Here is a 21,570-nt window from a genome sequence, read left to right as displayed (position 1 = left end):
CAGAATTCATCTTTGCCTGGCTGAGGATCTTGATGGCTTGTTACACATACTACGTTTTGTGCTGGTTGGAAACGTGGTGTTTCCTCATTCCTATGAGTTGAGCATAGTGTGTGAGGTCACTTGTTGTGTCATGGCAGTTCTGACAACAAACCTGTACCTGTCAAATGGGGAATAACGTTAAGAATAACATCTAATTTGCAGGAGCAATTATTGTACACAGCAGCAGGAACCACACATTAATTGCCACTGTGATGACACCTGCTTGAAAGCTCCATAAATCATAGTTCCATGTTTCTCACATACATATACAAGGTGAGATGTGAAGCAAATGGCAAATGGAGCATTTGTCTCCATCAATGTACAATTAAACACCAGGAGAGGAGCTTGCAGTAAATATACACCAATAGGATTAACTTGACTTTTTTTTTCCTAGTGAAGAAAGAAAAACTTCCTAAGACCAGCCATCAGTTGGATAACTTAGGAATAAATTATTTATCAATTTCAATCTAAGGCTGTTACTGAGAAATTAGATTGATTTTCTTAGTTGTGTTATGTTTGTTTTTAGTTATTGTGTGAAAAAAACATGTTAATTTACGTCTTAGAAATTTATTTTAACACACTGAAAGTTATTAAAAAATAATATTTATTTTCCCTTTAAGTACTATGTACATGGAAATATGTGTTAAAAGAAGAAGACTATCACCACTGGCTATGCAAATGGTAAAAAACTGGTTGGACTTTTTCCTACGAAGAACTGACATGGTCTCTATTACTTACCATATAAAATGTAATTTAGTTTTGAAACATTTTCACAATCTGCTGATTTTTTTCCCAATGTGAGATTTTTTTATTCGAAGGGAATAGCAAAGTTTAGTTAAATGAAATATTTTAACAATTTTCACTTTTTATCTAAATATTTGTTTATTAATATAATTTAACGATATTTACACTGGTTCAAGAATGGAAACATAAAGCATCAGTGTAATAATTTAATTTGATTAGTACTGTGTTATTAGCAAATTACAATTTCCCTTATATTTATAATTTAAAAGTGGTTAATATTTTCTATGATGAAAATAAATATAATTAAAAAAAATGAAAAAATAGAATTTCCCAGGAACTTTCAAGTAAAACAAAGTGCGTTTATGCGGGACGGCAGGAACTGAAGTGACCAGTATTTTCCCAGCTTAGGTGTTAAGAATGTGAGCTCTGTAATCGGACTCTTGGATTACAGTCCCAGTCCTGACACTTAATAGCTAATGCTTCTGCAACTGTAGAGAAGCTACTTAACTTCTCTATGCCTTGGTATCTTCATCTGCGAAACTGGGATAATAATATCCTTAAAGCAAGGATCTTATTGTCTGCTTTTTCACTGTTGCGTCCTTAGCACCTAGAACAGTACTGGCATTCAATGAGGACTCAGCAAATTCTTGCTGCAGGAATGAAGTATTATCATTATGTCCCTGATACAGATGTGAATCCAGAGGCACAAGAGGGTTAAACTGTCAAAGGTGAAACAGCTTCTAAGTAACAATGCCAGGATTTGGACTTAGGTGGCCTGGCTTTAGAGAGCATGCTTAACCTCTACATCTTTGGAAGCAGTAGGAGTCTCTGCTAATTTCACCACTCTATGCATAGATTACACTGGCTGATTAGAACAGCTACAGAACCGTTTGATCAGAATATTACTAGATGAGAACACAAAGACTTTCTGTTTCCATCTTCCTTTTTAAGGAAGATACTCAAGTAATGGATTTCTTTTTAAAAACGTTCTTTAATAATATGTTCAATGTGATTGGGTGACATGATAGAAACAATGTGGAGATCAAATATAATAATCAAGACATAAAAATGAATAGAATAGACTCCATAATAATTTTAGAATAAAAAACATGCCCAATAATTAAGTAAAAAACTACAATAATTTTAGTCTCACCAATGATACAAAGTTTTACATTAATAAAAATACCAATTAGTTCACAAGATATTCTGGTCAGTTTGAATTAAAAGACTGACTTAGATCTATTGCCAGACCTTAAATATTATGAATAACAGTCAGAAAAAAAATAAAAAGTTATTTTATTTACTAAATGAATCATAGGCAAGCAAATTATTTGAAAATTGGCTAGGAGTAATAGTTGTTAGACAACTAGCATGTCAAATTTATTGATCACACTTCATTTTCAAACAACCATGGCAGAAAGAAACAATATGGGATTTACATCAATTACAGGCAGCAATTTATATTGAAGAAAATACAGCAAGTGGCTACAGGCATCAAGATATAATAACTTTCCTATGAAGAATTTACATGCTCTGTATTACTTATCATACAAAATACAATCTAGTATCTAGAATACATCAAACTTTTCAGCCACATTATCTTTTATTAATAATATTTTGAGAGAGGGGGAGGGCAAAAACATCTCATGTATAGAAGTATATATAAAAATGAAAGTATTCTTCTTTTAAAAAAGGTTCTTCTTTTAAAAAAAATCTCCACTTTGATCTTAATCTTTCAAGCTTCATACATGCCTAATACTGAAAAGCCACCTTGATTCTACTTAGAAGAAAAATGTTGCTGTCAAATGTCAAGCAAGATTAAATGCACCTTTGTGATAGCACATTAAATGTGTAATTATTTTTCCTATCAAAAAAGATTAATTAAATTTCATGATATAGATTGATTACCAAATTTTGTAGCTGTCCATTCTTGTTAGAAAAAATTGTGCTTTGGTCCAAGTTAACTTAGGACAGTGATGTTTTCTTCATGTTTTCATTATCATTATTATCACACTGATTTTTTTAATTATCTTTTATGTTTACTGTGGAGAGTTTATTAAATATGTCTTGAGGATTCATGACCCTACTGAGTGAGAAAGTTGAGTTGAGTCTTGTATTTTCTTCTACAAGGAAAATACCCAATACAGCTAGTATATTCTTAAATTTTTATAATGTATAATATTTATAACTCATAATGATTGTTAATTATCCTTGTTACCATGCTGTTTGATTTTCTATGAAAATAAAAGCTCTTATCTATTTTTGCATATTCCTAAATACAGGAGAAGCCCTAGGCGAAATTTTAAAGTATGTTAAATGTGGTGCTCTCTCTCCTACATCTTGACCCTTGTCTTTTTGCCATGGTACCAATGCAAACCCCAGTGCTCAAAGCCCTCACACTCTTTCACATCTCCCCATGACCAAAATGTATTTCCAGTTATTTATATGTGACTCAAATGTAAGCCATGGTGTCACCTCTGCGAAGGTTATTTTACCTTTAAACCTTAACTTTGAGATTTCCCACCCTCACCCTCCCCTGCCCTTTCTAAAGGCATTTCAGTGAGCAGGTCAGTAACTGTTCTTGGAGGGGACAGAGTCTTCTGACACTTCTGAAGTACACTGCTAATGGTGGTTACTACTCTGTCGACATTGAAGGATAGCCTGCTTTAAGGAAAACTTAATCTCACAATTGTGAGGTTATGAAATACATAAGCTAAAGAAAAAATAGAAGTGGCTTGAAGAAAGGATTTTAAATATATCCTTACATTCCATTACTGCCAGGTACAATACAAATGTCAGAAAAACTTCTGGGTACACATTACTTAATCCTATTACATGTAAATGTTAAAAACAGATTTTGCAAATTATTCCCTCATATAATGTATGATAATTTTGTTAACAAATACTTGTTCACAACATTTATAATTTAGAGCCATATTAAAATAATATCCAATAGTTTATAATATAGATGGATAAGGGAAATACCGTGTTAACAATCTGCCTCTTTCCTAAGCACAAAAATTTCTCCCTTAAATGTACATTTCAAAATATAAGAATTAGTTTTTTCAAATTATCAGAAGTCAGCCAGGACAAATGGATTACAAGAATGTGGCTTGCTAGCTTATCGCTGCAAGACACATCAATCTTTGTCCTCACCATCTCTCAATAGAAAAATATCTGGAATCTTATGCCATTTGAATTATCATTTCCCTAGAAAGAAGATATCACTCTAGCCTTTTCTCCAAATGCTATCCAACATACCTGGGCTCATGATAGTTGAGATATGAATAGTGCTCCAGGAGTTTCCAAGTAATCCCGTTATCGTAAGAATAATGCAGTAAAACTCCTTCGCCAGGCTGGTCAGGCGCTCTGCACGTGCTCAGAACAGACTTGCTCCCCAGCCTCAATGTAAACTGGAGAAATCTAGACAAGAATAGTTTACAAATCAGTGAGTGTATAAAGCAAATTTAATTATCATGTTTGTAATAAGTTTTAAAGAATTTCAAACAAATTTAGATGAACTACATTTCTCTTTAAAAAAAAAGGTTGGTAATTTTTCTGTGAGATTTATGTACATGTGTAGAAGATGAGGTTGATATGTATGTTTTATATATAGGTGTAGCCATACGAATATAATTGTATGTTTATACATATTTGTATACTATGTACTTGTGTACATACACTTAAAATGTCAATCATTCCTTTACTTCATTATTTATTAGACACTGGGGGAAGGGATGATGTAGGGTAAATCTAATCAGCCTCTGCAAGCTGTCAAATAAATAAACTACATGAATAATTAACTAGCCCTTGGCTTAAGAACACAGTTTTGATGCTAATATTTCATATATTTTTAAAATGCAGTCAGTCATTAGTTATCTTAAAGTCATTGGTGATCCTTCTAACTTATGAAAAACTAGGGCAGATAAACTCCAAATAAAGTGTGTGCTCTTCCCATTCTGGTTAAAAATTGGAAGATGTATCTATCAGCCAAAAAGGAACAAAGGAAAAATAAGAATTTAAAATAAATAGATCTAAATTCAATCACTAGTACTGGGTTTCTGTATGTATTCCATTCTGCCATAACTCACCTGGATTGTGAGCTGTCAAGGAAAGATGTAATTAGCTGACGCCTTCCATCTTTGTTGAAAACCAGGGCCTTACCACTGGCCAAGACACCACAACCGAAGCTAACTTCAGCACCACGGATAGAGTAAAAGTTATGGTAAGAGGAGAGCCTAGAACTGCCAAAGCTTTCAGATATAAACATTGGGAATGTCTGAGATGCCATCTCACAAGCTGGGCCTGAAAATCCAGGGTCACACCTGAAAGAAATAACATGAAATTAAATCTTGAACTGTTGGTCCTTTCAGAGATTCCTGAAACTACTTTGGGAAGCAGGAATTCCAGAGGTTAGGATTTCACTTAATGCTAAGTGAGGCTCATTAGTCTTTGGAGACTACTGAAGCTGAAGACTTGGCAAGGGGGGATGACTGTAAATATTCCAGAATAAGATAGTCTATAACCTGCCCTGCTGTAAAAAGCGTATGATTAAAATAGTAATCCAGTGTTCACTTTCAACCAATGCTAGTAATTTATCAGCAAGTGTGTCTACATTCATTCACATTTTCAACTTAAAATCTTTATAAAAGGCACATCATATGTATATAATTTTATTCATAACTATGTTCATCAAATTTATAAAAGAAAAACATAAAGAAAACACTTCTGATAAGATCTCTAGCATAAACTTCCTTTTAGAACAAATGTAAAAATGCATGCTGTATTTATTAAAGAAATTAATTGAATTATTTAATAATTGAGAAATAAATCTATCTTTAGTCCAAACAGATTGGCCTTCAAAAGGGAATGCATACACCCTTGACCTACACTGATGTCCTCAGCAGAACTGCCTTGCCTCTCAGTGGGCTCCCAAATTAGTAGTACTTCAAGAAACACACACACACACACACACACAACCACTTGCTAGGTAAGAATGGCCTGTATTTATTTAACTGGCTGTAATAAATATGGAACACCCTGAGTCTTCTACCAATGAGAAAATCTTGTTTCAGATGACTCCATAATTGAATATAAGAAACTCCATATGTTTTAAGTAGTTCACTCATCAGGAATTAATTTTCTTTATTTTGACTGCACTACTTCTTCCTCATTACATTTATAATGTTGCCCATTATAAAATTAAATTGACGTAGTTATTTTTTGTGGGAGGGGGACTCTCATCCAAGTGTTCACAACTTCCTGAAGTCTTAAACAGGTCTCTTATAAAGCCAGTGTTCCAAAGAAGTGATATTATGGTGATATGCAGAAGGATACTTTCTTAGCAGTATTACTTAAACTGGAGTCTATGCTCATCTAACAGAGGAAATTCATGGACTGTATGAATGTGTTGAAATCAAACACCAATGCCAAATTTTACATGTATTGTATTCTCTGGGGGAGGGGGTCCACGGTTTTCATTAGATTATCAACAAAGTTGAAACACAAAATGTCAAGAATTATTGCAGTGTAAAGTTTGAGAGTTGTCTTGCTATATTAAACAGCGTTAGGAATGGGGAGGGAAGGAAACCCATTATTTATTGAGCATGTAAATGAGCCTCCAACAGTTAGCTTCTTTCATATGCTATCTCATTGTCTTAGATTCTGAATAGCCACAGCATTTTCAAAAAAGGATAAAAAAAATCAAAGAGGACATACTTTAAAGTGGAAAAACTGAATGTGATTTATTATGGCTACAAATTGGAATTAGTGCCCTCCAACAAGACAATCTACTGTCAGAGTGCATTTTAGGGGAAACTTTCTGTGTATCTTAAATGCATCTTCTTAGGCTAGTGATTGGGGAGGAATGGGTGATCATTAGCAATGACTCACATTGGAGGCACTTCCCATTTAGTGGTTTTGAAAGCCGATTCCTAATCAAAGTCCACATAACTGAGATAGAATGCTGATAAAGATTCCACTCATATTTTTCTTAAATGCCTCAGTAACCTCCGATTTGCAGCAAAACACTAGGGTCATACACACTGATGATTTCAGGAAGGACACCAGGCTCTGCCTGACCCCAAATATGTCCCTTAGGAGTTCATCTATTCGCCTCTAAATGTAGCATTGTAGTCACCCAGAATGCCAGGAAAAGAGGCCCCAATGATAAGGTACATGGATGACACATGTGTAGGAAGGTTTTTAAGGCTCTCTCCCCTACCCATTAGTATCTCTAATAGAACTGGGCTTATCAGATTAGGGAGTTGCCAGTTTAAAAGCTGAGGCCTGAAGATTATACAGGCAAGAAAGTGTCAGGAGAGGGTAGAACCCTGATGGTGAACGATGATGGTGAACAATGGCAGTGATAAGAAGACAAAGAGGGGAGGAAAACACAAATCTGTGTAGGACCCAAATCTAAGGATCTGTTTAAAGGAAATAAGTAGTATTGAGTATGAATTTCACCTTCCATGCAATTTTGCTCAAACCTGACGACACACATATTGCTGGAAGAAGACGTAGCAGCCAAACATTTACTTCAGCCACAAATGAACAAAGCCAATGAAAATTACCTAAAACATTGTCAGAAACAGGTAAAAACTAAAACCCAAATTGGCAAAAACATTCTACAAAATTTCAGGAAGAGAAAAAGGCTATGATTATTCAGGATAATATATGGTGTCAAAAAAAGAATGCATAATGCCCAAAGGCATAAATTGTCATTCTGATTTCTGTTTGTGTCCATCATGGGTGACACAGATGGCTACTTTAAAGCCATTCAATTCTAAGAGGGATACTGCACATAATAAATGAAAGATGAAGTAGAACTATTGCAGTTATAGATAGGTCTTTTAGAAATAGTACTTTCTATTTTCATCACTAAAAGCAGTCAGCATTGTAGAAAATTTGTTTTCAAAAAAATTCAGGAATTGCAAAAATGCCCGGCTTCTTTATATTAATTTTATTTGACGTGCATTTAATAAGAGGATGGCCTGGTTATGGATAAAGGACAAAGATAACTTGAGGAAAACACCATTCCAGTGTCTTGTAGATTTCACAAGTAAGTGTTTCCGGGAGGGAGTTGGTAGGTTCATTAAAAAGCACTCTTTTTTCTTCTGCAAAACAGAGATGCATATGCAGTTTTGAAACTGAATAGGAACTTTCAATTCTTCATGTACTTTAAAAAACATTTCCATTGTGCAGAGTGGTCTATTCAGTAATCAAATCCATTGAAATATAATTAAAAAACTAACCTGATGGTTTAATCTCTGTGTTGACAAAGGTCTTGCCTCATACATATAATTAAAAAAGGATCAGGTTGCATGTTCTTCTATGAATTCTCCACTAATTAATTAATTAATTAATTGAAAGAAAAGGTAAACTAGATAACAGCTGTTGAAAACTGAATTGTACATGTAAAGATTGCCTGTGGTTTCAGCTAATCTAGGATATTTTATGATTATATTAATATGGAAAACAACTTAATAAATGTGAATATACATTCTGGTAAACATAACAAAATTGGTGACTAGATATTAAACTATTAATGTATAATTTCAGATTGCATATTCAATAACACTGATATGTAAAATACCTTATACATCATTTATAAGACTCAAAAGATTTACAAAAGTACGTAAGATTGCAAAATTATATTTGAAGATGATTAATTTTCTTATTAAATCTGCTAAATTTGGCCTATTCCATCCAGATTCCTTTTGCTTTGGGTCTATGGTTCAGTACTAATTTTAAGTTTTCATTGACAAAGTATGCTAGGAACTTAACTATGACTCATGAACACTAGAACAAGTTTATGGCAACAGCACATTGAAGAAAGTAACTAAAATCAGAAGAGACAGCCATCAAAGAACGAGGAGTTCAAAAGAGTGATAGGTTAAATTGGTTCACAGTTTAGCCTAATAGAAAATTTACTTATTAATTAACTTGCACTATAAAATATACTTAATATTCTATTACTCTTAAATTTCATTTGGAATAATCTATTTTTGGTCCTGACAAGACCTAAAAAGCCTGTGACGGAAATTGAAACAAATTAAAACAACTTGTGGCTTTAACATATAAAGTACACATTGAAAAAGAGAAGCATAAATGTTATCTTTAAATGCTTACTTGCAACCATGTCGAGTGCATTGTCCCCTGCCAGAGCAGAATTTGAGGCACGATGGACCAATATAAACTGCAGGGCAAAAGAGATCAGGTAAAAGATGGCAACAAAATTGGAACAACCAAGCACACCACCAGCATGTGAACTAATTTTGGGAAGTAATACTGATGAAATATGGCCTGTTGTGTGTAAGATGTGCTGCCTGTGTCACCTTGTACACAGGAATCCAGGGTGATATATGGAGTTCTGTGTGACTAGCTAAGTGTGAAGTTACAAATCTTCTGAAATTGATTTAACTTACAAAAATAATCCTTTCAAGATTTTGTTAAATATGTTTCATAGCAGAGAAGATAGCAACAAATGATTTGGATGTCTAAATAGGGAGCCTCTGTCTTCCGCTAAAACTATTTGAAGCAGAATATTAATGCTTAATAATATAATGGAAAGGTTGTAACTATAATTTCCATGCTTATATAGGGAAAGTTTAAAATTAATTGCAGGTGGTCATTACACATAATTCTAAATATTAATCCAACTCCCTGGAAATGGGGAGTGAAAGTTTGTTGTTAAACATAATGCAGCTTTTTTTCCCTAAATGCTGAACTTAACTGATAATTTGCTGTTACAAACCGAAATTCTAATCATTGGAGTGCTGAGAAAGGGGATCTTGTTGAATAATTGGTACATTCTGAGATACTCAGACTCAAATACATTTAAAGATCGTAAGCCTTCTGTTAATCAGCACAATCAGTAGTACTGGATGAGACAAAAACAATGATGAATTAGAGATGCCATGGTTATTAAGACATTATTTATTCAAATTTATTGAATTTTAGGCATAAACATACTTACCATCCAGTATTATTTTCTTCTCTGTATTTTAACCTTACTTAAAAAGTTAAACTATTTTTTAAAATAAAATTTCCTTGGCCCGTTTTATTCCAAACACTTAGCCCCTGGAGCCAATTAACAGGTGTAGCAAACCAAATGTGATGCAAAGGAAGCCAATGAAAAAATGCTTGGTCAAGGAAACTGCTAGTTTAGGAAGAGAATAGAAAGAAGGTTGAGTGGTCAAAAGAACTGGTTTTGGGTGTCATATAATCCTGGATTCAATTTCTGACTTCACCTGGGAAACTTAGGATAAGTGATTTGTCCTGTTGAAGCTTCCATGACCCTATTCTTTACTGTGGAAAGAATAAATGCAATGTTGCATGCTTAGGTTGGTGCCTGTTACCATATGATTACAACTATTAAGTATCCCTCACCACTCTCCTGCCCCATCTGTTTTGATCCGAAGGCTTCTCTGAGTGTTGATGAGTCAGTAAGGGGCTCAATTCTTCTTTAGCCAGAAGTGTGTTGACTGTTTTCCCAGCACACATTCTTCAGTCACTCTGGCTGCTGTGTTATAATGTACCCATGTCATAGTTCAAAAACCCTCCATCATAAAAAATTTTCAGCAATAAAAGAAAACAACTAATGTAACCATAAAATAAGACTTTCCAAGTTACCAAGAAATATTGAAATGATGAGTTTTTACTTTCTGAGTTAGTTTACAGGCTCCTTTTTCCTAAGGGTGTGGAAAGGACAGATCAGTTTTCTTTGTATTGTTAATGTAATCAAGTTGGAAAATTTTTTTCAAAATTACAATAAACTTACTTTGCTCTTGGAATTTCCATTTTGCTAAGATTTTTTCAGGATAATTTTCAAAGTACTTTCTTTGCACACTAGCAGGAAACGATTTTACCTTGGAGGAAGAGCATACCTAACTTGATATTGGCCTTTTTTAAATCTGCATTTATTTTTCCTGAAATACTCTGGGAATTCTACAGTGAAATGGGAGAGGTTTCAGGGGTGTTTTTTGACAAGCTGGCACACATTTCTTTTGGGGAGAAGGGTCTTCCTCTCATCTTGTCAAGAAGACTCAGAGTAGGTCCTGTGGCTAGGAAAGCCTCACTTAGGGTGGTGTTTTACTTTTCTAGGCTGCTTACAGTGGATATTCTGAAATGTGTTGGCTTAAAGAATAGGAATTTATTAGCTTTCAGTTGGAGGCCATTAAAATATCCAAATCAAGCCACCATCAAGGCGATGCTTTCTTCCCAAGGACCAGCTGGCAGCAATCCTGGACTCCTCTGCTACATGGCAAGGCACATGCAGCATCTGCTGGTCTTTCCCTTCTTTTCCAGGTTTCGTTGATTTCAGCTTCTTGCCTCCATGGCTTTTCCCCCCTCTGTCTCTGTATTCATTCCATCTATAAAGGACTCCACTGAGAGGACTAATGAGGTGGTCCGCACCGTAACTGAAATAGCCTCCTCTACTTACAATGGGCTCCCACCCACAAGAATGGATTAAATTTAAGAACATGCTTTTCTGGGGTCCATACAGCTTCAAACCACCACAGATGGTAACAGAATTGAAGAGTTTCTACTCCAAGTTTTTCTTTCAACACATATTACTAACCACTCTTATTCCATGTATCATTAACTATACTCATTCTACTCATTCTACTCAAAGCATGATGATGAGAACTCAGAGGATGTTTTACACGTTGTAATAGCCTACTTCTGGAAATTTAGATATTTTTTTCATAGGCTTGTATGTGCTTCATTGCACGCTCAATTTTCTCAAATACTTAATTTAATTATAGTTTTTAAACTTCTTTTATGATTATAAATATAGGTTCATTATAGGATCCTTGAAAAGTATGACAGAAAGAAAAAGTTACCCATGATCCCATATCCCACAGGCACACACTTATTCCCTAGAGCTATTTAACAGGGGCAGCAATTCAAATATTATGCAAAATGTTATACCAACAGAGAAACTCCATTTTAATAAATTCATCTTAAGATGGTTTTGCAAATCCACTATGTCTATGTTGATATAAATCATGTGCTCTTTGAAGTCCAGACATTTCATTTTAATTGGTCTTCTTGAATATGAATTTAAAGAATTCATATTGGCTAATCAGCAAATTATTTTGCCTGAAATGATTCCTCAGTTTCAAAAATTTATTAACTATTTGTGTCTCAATGTCTAAATTATGCAAAAGTTAACTAAAAGGTTATTAAGCATTAAACAATGACATAGATTTTTCTCAATTTATGAAATTGACTGTAAATCAATGACTACGTGGGATTTAAGTACTGACAAATTTGTCCCTCTTTCCCTCCCTTTTTAATTCCTGGCAGTATAACCCTCAATCAAATTTATATACTTTCTGAAAGTAGGAAATCTATGGATCTACATTTAATTAGAATTATTTAAAAACAGAGTTTGGCTATTAACAATAAATGTAAGAAATTTACAATCATCTGGCCCAATAGCTTAAATATTTTCTCTCATTGTGCACTTGTCATAAGTCAAACTGACTTTAAAATGATGCAAAAGAATAAAAATTTTCAACAATTCACTTAAACATTAAAGACAACAGGATATTTTTATGTATATTTAAATTTTCCTCTTATGCTATTTTCTGAAAAGGAGGTCGAAGTTTCACTAGCATTTTGGAGATGATGTTTCTTTACGTGTGGTGTCTGGCTCTAAAAGATAAGCATTCCAGATGTTGTGGCAGTTACCAAGAGAAGAATGGATCTTATTTTAATATGTGCGGTATGGTATGTATTTATGTTAATTTTGTGTAAAACATTCAAAGAAAATGTTAGGCTATCCCTTGTCATCAAGACTGTGAATTTGTGTTTCAAGGCTTTATGCATTTTAAATTACGTATGTTGAAACATTCTAGCATCAAATATCGCTGACTTCACTGCCTTTTTTCTGATTACACATCCCTGGGCTTCTCACGGAATGCAAAGGAGAAAAGGAAGAAAGGGAGTTTAATGAATTGCAAGACCATGACTTAGAAATGTGATTAAGTCTGTGTTATCGAACAAAAGCACAGGAAGAGGCTACATCAATAGCATGTGATTATGACAGGCACAAACACTAACCATTATCAATTGCCCACATGTTTCCAAGGATTGGTCCCGTTTGTCTCCAGCGAATCCTGGTGTCTCGGGTTAGAGCTGCATTAGGAAGGGGAATCGTTATTCGGTTCCACCTGCAAGAAATTTAGCACAAAACCAGCTTCACAACTTTGTTTACATCTTTTGAGTCCATTTTACATGCTTATGATGCTTTATTCTCTATGTAACACTAGATTTTGTTAATAAACTCACCTGGAAGAGGGGGTTGTTTATTTATGGTTTTAAGAGACACAGAACTTCTAGAAGTATTCATTTCATGCTAGAGTAGAGGATTTGCTCTTAATAGCAAGTTGATGTTCTGTTTTGTTTTTAAACATTCTTTTGGAAAAATTTTACATCAATTCTCAGATCTTAGCTCTTATTCTATGGTAAATGTCTATGCAGAGATGGAGTGCTTGAGCACCAAAGACTGAACTGAGTAGAGTATTGAGTGGAACCTGTTACCTTTTACTATTTGCAGGCCCCTGGTCCTACACACATTTAAGGAGGGGCTAAGAAAGAAGATGACCCATAACTTAATTTTTTCTAGTGTTTATTCTGTAAAGTGCTAAGTACTTCATTTAATTATCTTTAATTATTATAAAGTCCCCACAGGAGAGTCTTATTATCCTTAATTTATGTGGAAAGAAATGAAAGAGAGTATAAATACCATTATACAGGTAGTAGATGGTAGACCCAGGATTTGAAACCAGGTCTGATTCCAAAGCTTGACTTTCCTCCACTTCTCTAGGCTGCATCTCTCCATAAGTAAGTATTTGGGCAGTAAGCCATTTGGCAATAACCATAGGACCCGCTACATAGAATTTTAAAGCCATAAAGAAACTTTCCAAAGTCCATCCAAAATATAAGAGCCAATTCCATAAAGAGGAAATGAATGAATCCACAAATTATGATCTTGCATCAGACCCACCAAAGATTTTTTTTTTTTTTTTTTTAATGAGTTTACTCTTAAATCAGTTGAAAAGAGAAGTCAAGTTCCTTACCCATTATGCCAAAAATTCTAGTTTCAGGCCAACTCATTGATTTTCAGTCTGAAACCTGGATCCAAATCTTTCAATAACCCAGAGGTAATTGACTCACCCACTGTAGTTCTCAGAGGAGTAGATAGTGCTGTGTGGGGGTGGGGTCCGGCACAGATCTCGGGCAGACCATTCAGTGTGGGAGGAGGTCCCAGGTCCGCCCATGATTGGTAGAAAAACTCCAAGCTGACGCTTGAGAACACCAGAACCACCACCACAGAAAAAGGGGGCAAAAGAAAATAAAATGAAATCACTCACCTCCAGCTAAGTACACTAAATATCTGTAGCACTAGAGTAAAAAAAAAAATTAGGATGTGGTTTCCTAAATGACTGTTTTCACTGAAATCTGACTAGCTTTCACAGGGCAAGCAGTTTAAATTACTGCTATAAAAACAACACTATGTTTTAAAGACAACAAACAGTAACTTGTGTTCGTGCTCTGAATTTGATAGATGGCAAGGCTATTACCATGTCTCGCACTGTCACTTCATTCCATGAACGTGAGGCTGGCAGAATTCTTAGAAAGGATGGGCACAACACTTCAGCAAGTGAAACTGAAAGTCATAGCTCTTGAAGTGCTAATTGATTTCCATGCCTATTATTAGGGGGGTCACTAGCTGACATGAGGTCAAGTTTTTTTTTCAGTTACTTGGTTTTTCTTCTCTTCTTAGCAATCTGTCAGAATGGATGGCTTCCACAGCACAGGCAAACACCCTCTGCTGCCTAAGGCCAAGCTATTAGAATGAAGCCATTGCCAAGGTAAAATCTGTCCAATCATAGCCCACACATTAATTGAAGAACTTTTCATTTTGTGGAAGTGTGCATATTTCATTAACGAATATTTTATTAAAAATTCAGCTAAAAACCCACTGAGAAACTGCCTGTTTTTAATAGCCCAGTCCACATGCTCATTTTTTCATTAGTTAAGAACACTCACAAAATAGAGCTTCCTACCTGTTACCAGGTTGATGCGTTCCACATCCCAGATTAATGGAAAATTGTATCATGTGAGACATTGTAGAAGGGAGAACAGGCAAGATGTGGAAAAAGTCTACTGCCCAGACATTCCTATTATGTCCTTGATGGTTCTTTTGCCTGAGACAAAATTTGGTAGCAGGAGTTTGAAGTTCAGGATTGATGACCACAGAAACCAAAGATGGAACCTTCAAAACAAAGGAACCAAATCCTTCAGAGTTTGTGTGAATTCTCCTAGATTCTATGTAGTGATCACTGTGTGCACAGCTGCCATTCATTAAGCATCAGGCAATGACTGGGCATTTGTTATTTCATGTAGGAGATGCTGACCTCAGGGGGCATTCATTTTAGTCACTCAGAACTTCCCCCTTTGCAGACAGGTGGACATTTCTGTGTGACTGATCAGGCCCTCTCTGCCTGAGGATAAACTAGTGGAAGGTATTTAAAAGTTTCAAAGCATGCATATCCATTTTATCTACCTTAGCATATGGCAAAGGCAACTTGACATTTATACTCTATCAATTATCAGTCCTCTTAAAAAGTGGATTTTTATGTATTAAAGGTTTTCCAAGCGAGGTATTCTGAAAATAGGGCTCTAAACAGAATAGCCAGAGCCAACAAGTTAAGGCAGGATAATACACATAATTGATTTGGTCTGAAGCAAACAGCTTACTGGAACAGGTATAACCCCACCTAGTCCCTGCAGGAAAGAAGTCCATTACAAAATCCCAAATGGTAATAACCTGGACTATCCTAGCATGTGGAGTATGCTGAATACTTTCTCTGGTGGTTCCCTGCTCTATCCTTGGTGTTCATCTTCTGTTTTCCCAACTTAAACCATAAGATACTAGATGTTGGCTGTGTTTAAGCTTTCTAAAGCATCTAGGGTTCCAACAGTGTGAAGAGAAGGCTAACAAATAATGATTGTGTGGGTGTGGTCTCAACACAAATAAATCTAATAGAAAAAATAATTTACTCCTGATGGCAAGCATCATAATTTTGAAAGATGTTTGCACAAATAGTGCCAATACCTCTCCTAAATCCAAAGGGCAAAGGAAAATGGTTAACCTCAGTGATTCTAATTAGCAAAGAAAGAAGCAAAGGTGATAATAATCTGCACTTCAACAATGTCTTCTGGCTAGGAAACCTCAAAATGCTGGGCAAATACTCTTTATGCCTGATAGCATGCCTGTGAGGCAGAATAGTTAGAGGCAACTTTAGGGCTTTCTTGGGGACAAGAAAACTGTCAGTCAGAGGACTGGGCTCCTCCTTATTGTCTCTGATGGACTATAATTCATTCTTCCTGATAAACCTCATTTTCCATTTGGTATCAGAGAAGAAAAGTGAGTGTCAAAATGTCCATGTCACGTTTATAGAAAGCTGGCAATTTCCTGGGGCTGCCAGAAGAGGGGTTTTTACCCTCTGTATCTGGTGTGGGCTCATGGCTATGGCCCTGGCTCGGCTCAGCAAGGCCATGTGGCACATGGATTCGCAGTGTGTACCTTATAGAGGAATAGGAAAGAGTATCCAGTGGAATGTGCTCTTTTCTTCCTTCAATCTTTGCATACAAGAGAACATCATTTTCATGAGAGTCTCCAGGGTCACAAATTCCTCCTGTATGAAATAAAAATTTTAAGTTGTTAGTACCAATTTGCATCCATAATCACATTAAATAGGGTGTTAAGTTTCAGAATAAAAAATAATTATAGCACCAAGAAGTCATTAAGATGACCCTACACAAAGGTTAACCAGACCCAAGGAAATAATTTCATGAAGAGAGTTCAGATGGGCCACACTAAAGATCAAAGTCTTGACATTTGTGAAGGCCAAAGTAACTATTTGCTTAATGAGGTTACTCAAATAAATCTCTGCAATGGGCAGTGACTGCATGCCCATATTTTACCTCACATTAAAAAGATGTGCTCTGCTTTTTAATAAACCATTACTTCCTTATATTTAGAATCTTTATGGCCAAAGTTCAGGATATATTGATTATGTTTTATTAAAAGAAGTGTATTTGAGGACTCATTGCCTCATTTCTGAGTTAGTCTTCTTCAAACTGCTTAGTGTAATACCTTTAATGCTTTAGCACAGATTACATATTTGTATTTTAAATGTAGTTCATTTCACATTTTTCATTTTTACATTTGGCACTTCATTTGATATTTGGAAGGTGCATAGAGGTTTATTCCGTATCATTCACCTCTACAGTCACATGAAAATAACATCAGAACTGAAAGCCAATTAACATCATTCTGCTGATGAAATTGAATAACAGAACAGGTATTTGAAACTGTGGATTATTTAACTAGCTAGTGGAAGAGCCAGGAGATGCTATGTCTTTTAACCCTTGGCCCTATATTGTTTTCTTTACAGTATTTTGCCAATAATACTTGCCATTGCTGGTTTCTTTCAACTATCTTCATAACACAGATTTTAAAGTTTTACATGTCTAAACTAAAAGTTTCTCTCTGCAGGAGCCCAGTACGTACATGCACTTTTTGGAAAATATTCTATCCCTAAGGTCCATAATATATATTATTATTTTTTTCTTTTATCATCTTTCAAAAAATTTCTCCAGTTCTTCAATCAACCACGAACAATGTTAATATTTAGCTACAGAAAATTTCTGTTGTGAATCCTCGATGGCGACAGTAAGGCAATCTCAAAACTCCAGAATAAAGTTACCCTTGGAAAATTAATCTATTAAAATCAACAAATAATGTCTGAAACCCGCTATCTGAATAAATAACCCAAGAAAGTGTCAATTAGTGCAAACATCTGGCTCAAACTCAACCTGGGAGTTTGGACTATAATGTTGGGGAGAAATTCTGATATTTAACATTAAGTAAGAAAGCTAGAACCTAATAGTAGCAAGAAAGATCATAATAACAGGAGTTACATTAGCTAAAAAAGGGGTACAACAGAAATCAAGACTTTGGGTATCCATACACTGTCCACACACTTGGCAGGTAATGGAGGTGTTCCTAGTGAGCAAGGCAAAGTACTGGGGACTCATTTGGTAAGACATATCCAATGGTGAAGAAGGATGCTATCTGGAACTCTTGCGACATAAAAGTAAAAATGAATGGATGATACATATACTTGTTCTGATCCCATAAACATTTCATGCTTAGCAGTTACAATTTTCACCGCTTATTAATAAATGAGAATTTTTATTTTTCCACAAGATTCCTCTGAGCTTTGATAGCATGAGCTTATTTCAAAGACCACACCACTGAGGTCATTAAGAAAACTGGTTTTCTGAATCTATAAACCTGAGACTTGCACTTGACTACAGTGACCCCATTAAGGTAGCCTGAGAGGCCCGTCCTCTTTACATGACATTTGTATTTCATTTTCCAAAATGCAACAATTTTCAACTATCTGAACTAATAAGGCAAATAACAAATAATAGGAAGTGTATCTTATTGGAATTACATTGTGCAAATATTCTTAATTAAATTCTCCTAGGTTAATTCTAAAATTATTTGGCATTTCTGAGCATATATCCATGGAAGCAACTCAAGAAGTCGGCTTGATGGCAGAGAAGCCAGTATCTGATTTAAAAATCTTAGCTGCTCTAAGGACATGTTAGAAAGGACTGGAGGGTTCTGTGAATGAGCCTTTTCCTAGAGCATCCAGTTGAGCTAGAGAAGGAAGGAGTTCAGCAGATATCCTCCCTCCATTGGTGTGTTCCTAGGGAGGTTCAGAGTGTTTATGGAACAGTAGTGAGATACAGAGTGGGAAACTAGGTGTGGGAAACTAGACTCCACATTTGGTCTAAAAGTCTTTGCGAGTAGAAGGAATATTCCATTTTAGCACAGAAATGATTTTTATATTTGAGTCACTCGTAAGAAAATCTGACTAATATTTTCAAGGAAATTGAGTTTTCTAGTTTGGCAAAGAGTTGATGTTGCAAGTGCTAGTTGGCACTGAATGGATCAGGGTTTCTACTGGGCTAGACTCTTGGATTATTAATAACTTAAAAGTAATAATATGTATTATTTATTGAGGACATTATGTGCCATGCACTGTGTAAAAGAATTATCTCTTTTTGTCTCACAACTTTTTCAGGTTAAGTATTCATAAATGTCCTTTGCTGATGGTGAAACTGACTAACAGAGGTTAAGTAATTTCGTCCATTGTCCCACAGTAAGTGCTAAAGCCTGTATTTAACCCTGTTCTGTTCCATTTCAAACCTCTGCTAGGGGTGGCCCCAGTAGGTCAGTCTTGGATGATGGTATCTGTAAAGCATTGAAATCTGGCAAGTTACGGGTTAGATATATGTAACTTGGCAAATAATAAATCTTTATTGAATAATCTGATCTGAGAATAGAGAAGCCAGATCTGTTCATGATGTAGACTTCATCCCAATAGATATTTATTATTCAAGTGCCCAAACTGTAGAGAAATCCTTATGATTTTAACATTTGATATATTATAGCATTTCATTGCATATTTTAGTGTTATGATAACCACAGCTAGTAAAACCATTCTCTATAATAGTCTCTGTGGAAAGATCCAAATAAAAACTAAATTTCCTTTTTTGAAAATGTGACTTTTATTGTGGTTTGAGCAGTATTAAAGACTTAACAGAAAACAACAAAGAAAGGTGAAAGGTCAAAGGTAGTGTGGGTTTAGAGCACTATACCCACAGACACATGAACTGAACTCTCAGTTCTTTCTAACTTCATTAATAATTTGTTCCCTGTAGATCCTCAGGGTTGTTTTAAGAACAGTTCGTGAACTGCATCTGCCTGTCAGAGAGAACTGAATACACATGGGAGCCTCACCCAGCCCAGAATGACAGAAGAAGGAAGTCCAAAAGGAGCCAAGACTTTACAATGATGACAGACTTTATCTAAAGGGTCCCTCTGGGGGTGATTTATCTGTTCTGTGATATTTCAGTGACAGCAACTCCTACAGAAAGAAATGAATTCTTCCTTAGCTTCATAACCTCTAATACATTGTGGAAAGGTATGACTTGAGGGGTATCTCATACAGTAATTAAGGTACAGAAACATTTGGATAAAAACTAGCTGGATGGTCAGTTTTCAGATAGTTTAAGTATGGTTTTAAGTAGCTTTAAGATATTTATATCAGGAAAGTGATTTTGTTGAAGATTTACTATGTGCAGGGCATTGGGTTAGAAGAGGAACCAAGCCTTGACTTCAGAAGTTTATAATTTAGCAAAGAAAACAAGACTAATATACATGAAAGAATGATAATTAGCATGTGTTGTGCTGCCATAATTGCGGTAAAAATACAGAGAAAAGAGATTAAAATGTGAGCTAAAAGAGTTGGGCACATAGGAGATGCCTAGTATTTGTTGAAGGAATAATAAACAAATGAACAACTGAATGAATGCATGAATGATGCATGTGCGGTTGTCAAAAAAAAAGGTCACATGCATTTCTTTTTCACTGCCTTCTCACACCAACAACAGAGCTGGATATTGGTCCACAATGAATATGTGTTGAATGAATGAATGTATGAAGGAAGGAAATAGACCTTGAACCAAACTTTGAAAGTTGAGCAAGATTTTCCAGAAATGGCAGCCACAGCAGACTGACATGAAACGAGGAGTGAGACCACGTCAGAGTGTATGACAGGCAGGGCCTAAGAAGGGAGGAAGTGTGATCTGGTCTAGATAAACAATCAGCCACAGATTTTCCTAAGGCACCATATTTAGTGAGGGATTACTTATAATCTATTACATCTTAGCTATCTTCCTATATTACTCTATCAGAAAACGAAGTAAAGTCTTTTTCTATACAGTCCCCTTCTGTCCCCTCCCTGCTCTTTCCCTCCCGTTCCTTTCTTCTTCTCTCCTCTCCTCTTAACCTACCCTAAAAAACACCCCCTTGGTACCCTGCTTTCCACCCAAGAATTAGATCTCAGTTCTTTTCCCGAGCACCACACCATCGGGAGTACTCTCTCAAAAGTCACCGGTAGCTTCTTGGCCCTTAACCTTACTCAACTTTCTCTCTGTGGCATTCTCTACACTGCAGATAACTCCCAGTCATCCCACCCTGGAACCACTCTCCTCTCTTCCTCCTTTAGCGGGATCACGCCACCAGGCACCATCTGGTCTGCTTCCCGCCTCTTTATGTCCTTTCTTAGTCTCTTTTGTCTACAACTTTTCCCTCTACCTACACCCAGAGGAAGTTTCTCCCTAAGAATTTTTCAAGTCCCTTTGCTTAATATACCTTTGGTTAGGGGGAGCACAGCAACTCCAGTGACTCCGATTATCACCCAATGCTAATGACTTTCAAATCTGATTCAAACCCTAAGTAGATGCCTACCTTCATATGGCTCCCCTCCCAGAACCTTGGCCTTCAACATATGTAATATCTAAATCTTCTGTTCCACACTTGCCCTTTATATATATATACACACACACACATATATGTGTATATATACAAGTATATATACATATGTATATATACATATATATTTCCTATTTTAGGAAGTGGCAGCATTCTGCCAGTTACCCCAGGATAGAAATCTGTGTCCCTTCCAACACTTCAGTTGATTTCATCTCTTCAGTTATCCTTTCTCTGTCCCCCTTACTTTAGCAGATCACGGTCTTAATTCAGTCCGTCCCCACCTTTTTTGCTTGCACCAGTGCAACAGTCCCCTGTCTTAGGATTGCCAGATAAAAATACATTACATTATGTAC

At 35.7% G+C, this 21,570-nt stretch overlaps 1 protein-coding gene across 1 annotated transcript in view; it reads right to left on the bottom strand.

Moving 5' to 3' along the window:
• RELN (reelin) overlaps positions 1-21,570 on the bottom strand; it is a 520,858-nt gene that overhangs the window by 146,205 nt on the left and 353,083 nt on the right. The window contains 11 exon segments of the mRNA XM_037837769.1: positions 4,045-4,206; positions 4,875-5,108; positions 8,914-8,980; positions 12,856-12,965; positions 13,972-14,011; positions 14,014-14,046; positions 14,049-14,088; positions 14,090-14,102; positions 14,865-15,073; positions 15,917-15,921; positions 16,305-16,499. Of these exon segments, the coding sequence (XP_037693697.1) occupies positions 4,045-4,206; positions 4,875-5,108; positions 8,914-8,980; positions 12,856-12,965; positions 13,972-14,011; positions 14,014-14,046; positions 14,049-14,088; positions 14,090-14,102; positions 14,865-15,073; positions 15,917-15,921; positions 16,305-16,499 (1,108 nt within the window).

This window comes from Choloepus didactylus, chromosome 5 (assembly GCF_015220235.1).
Source record: "Choloepus didactylus isolate mChoDid1 chromosome 5, mChoDid1.pri, whole genome shotgun sequence".
NCBI classification, from domain to species: domain Eukaryota; kingdom Metazoa; phylum Chordata; class Mammalia; order Pilosa; family Megalonychidae; genus Choloepus; species Choloepus didactylus.
The sequence above is the reverse complement of the archived record's forward strand: the minus strand, read 5'-3'. Positions and strand labels throughout refer to the sequence as shown.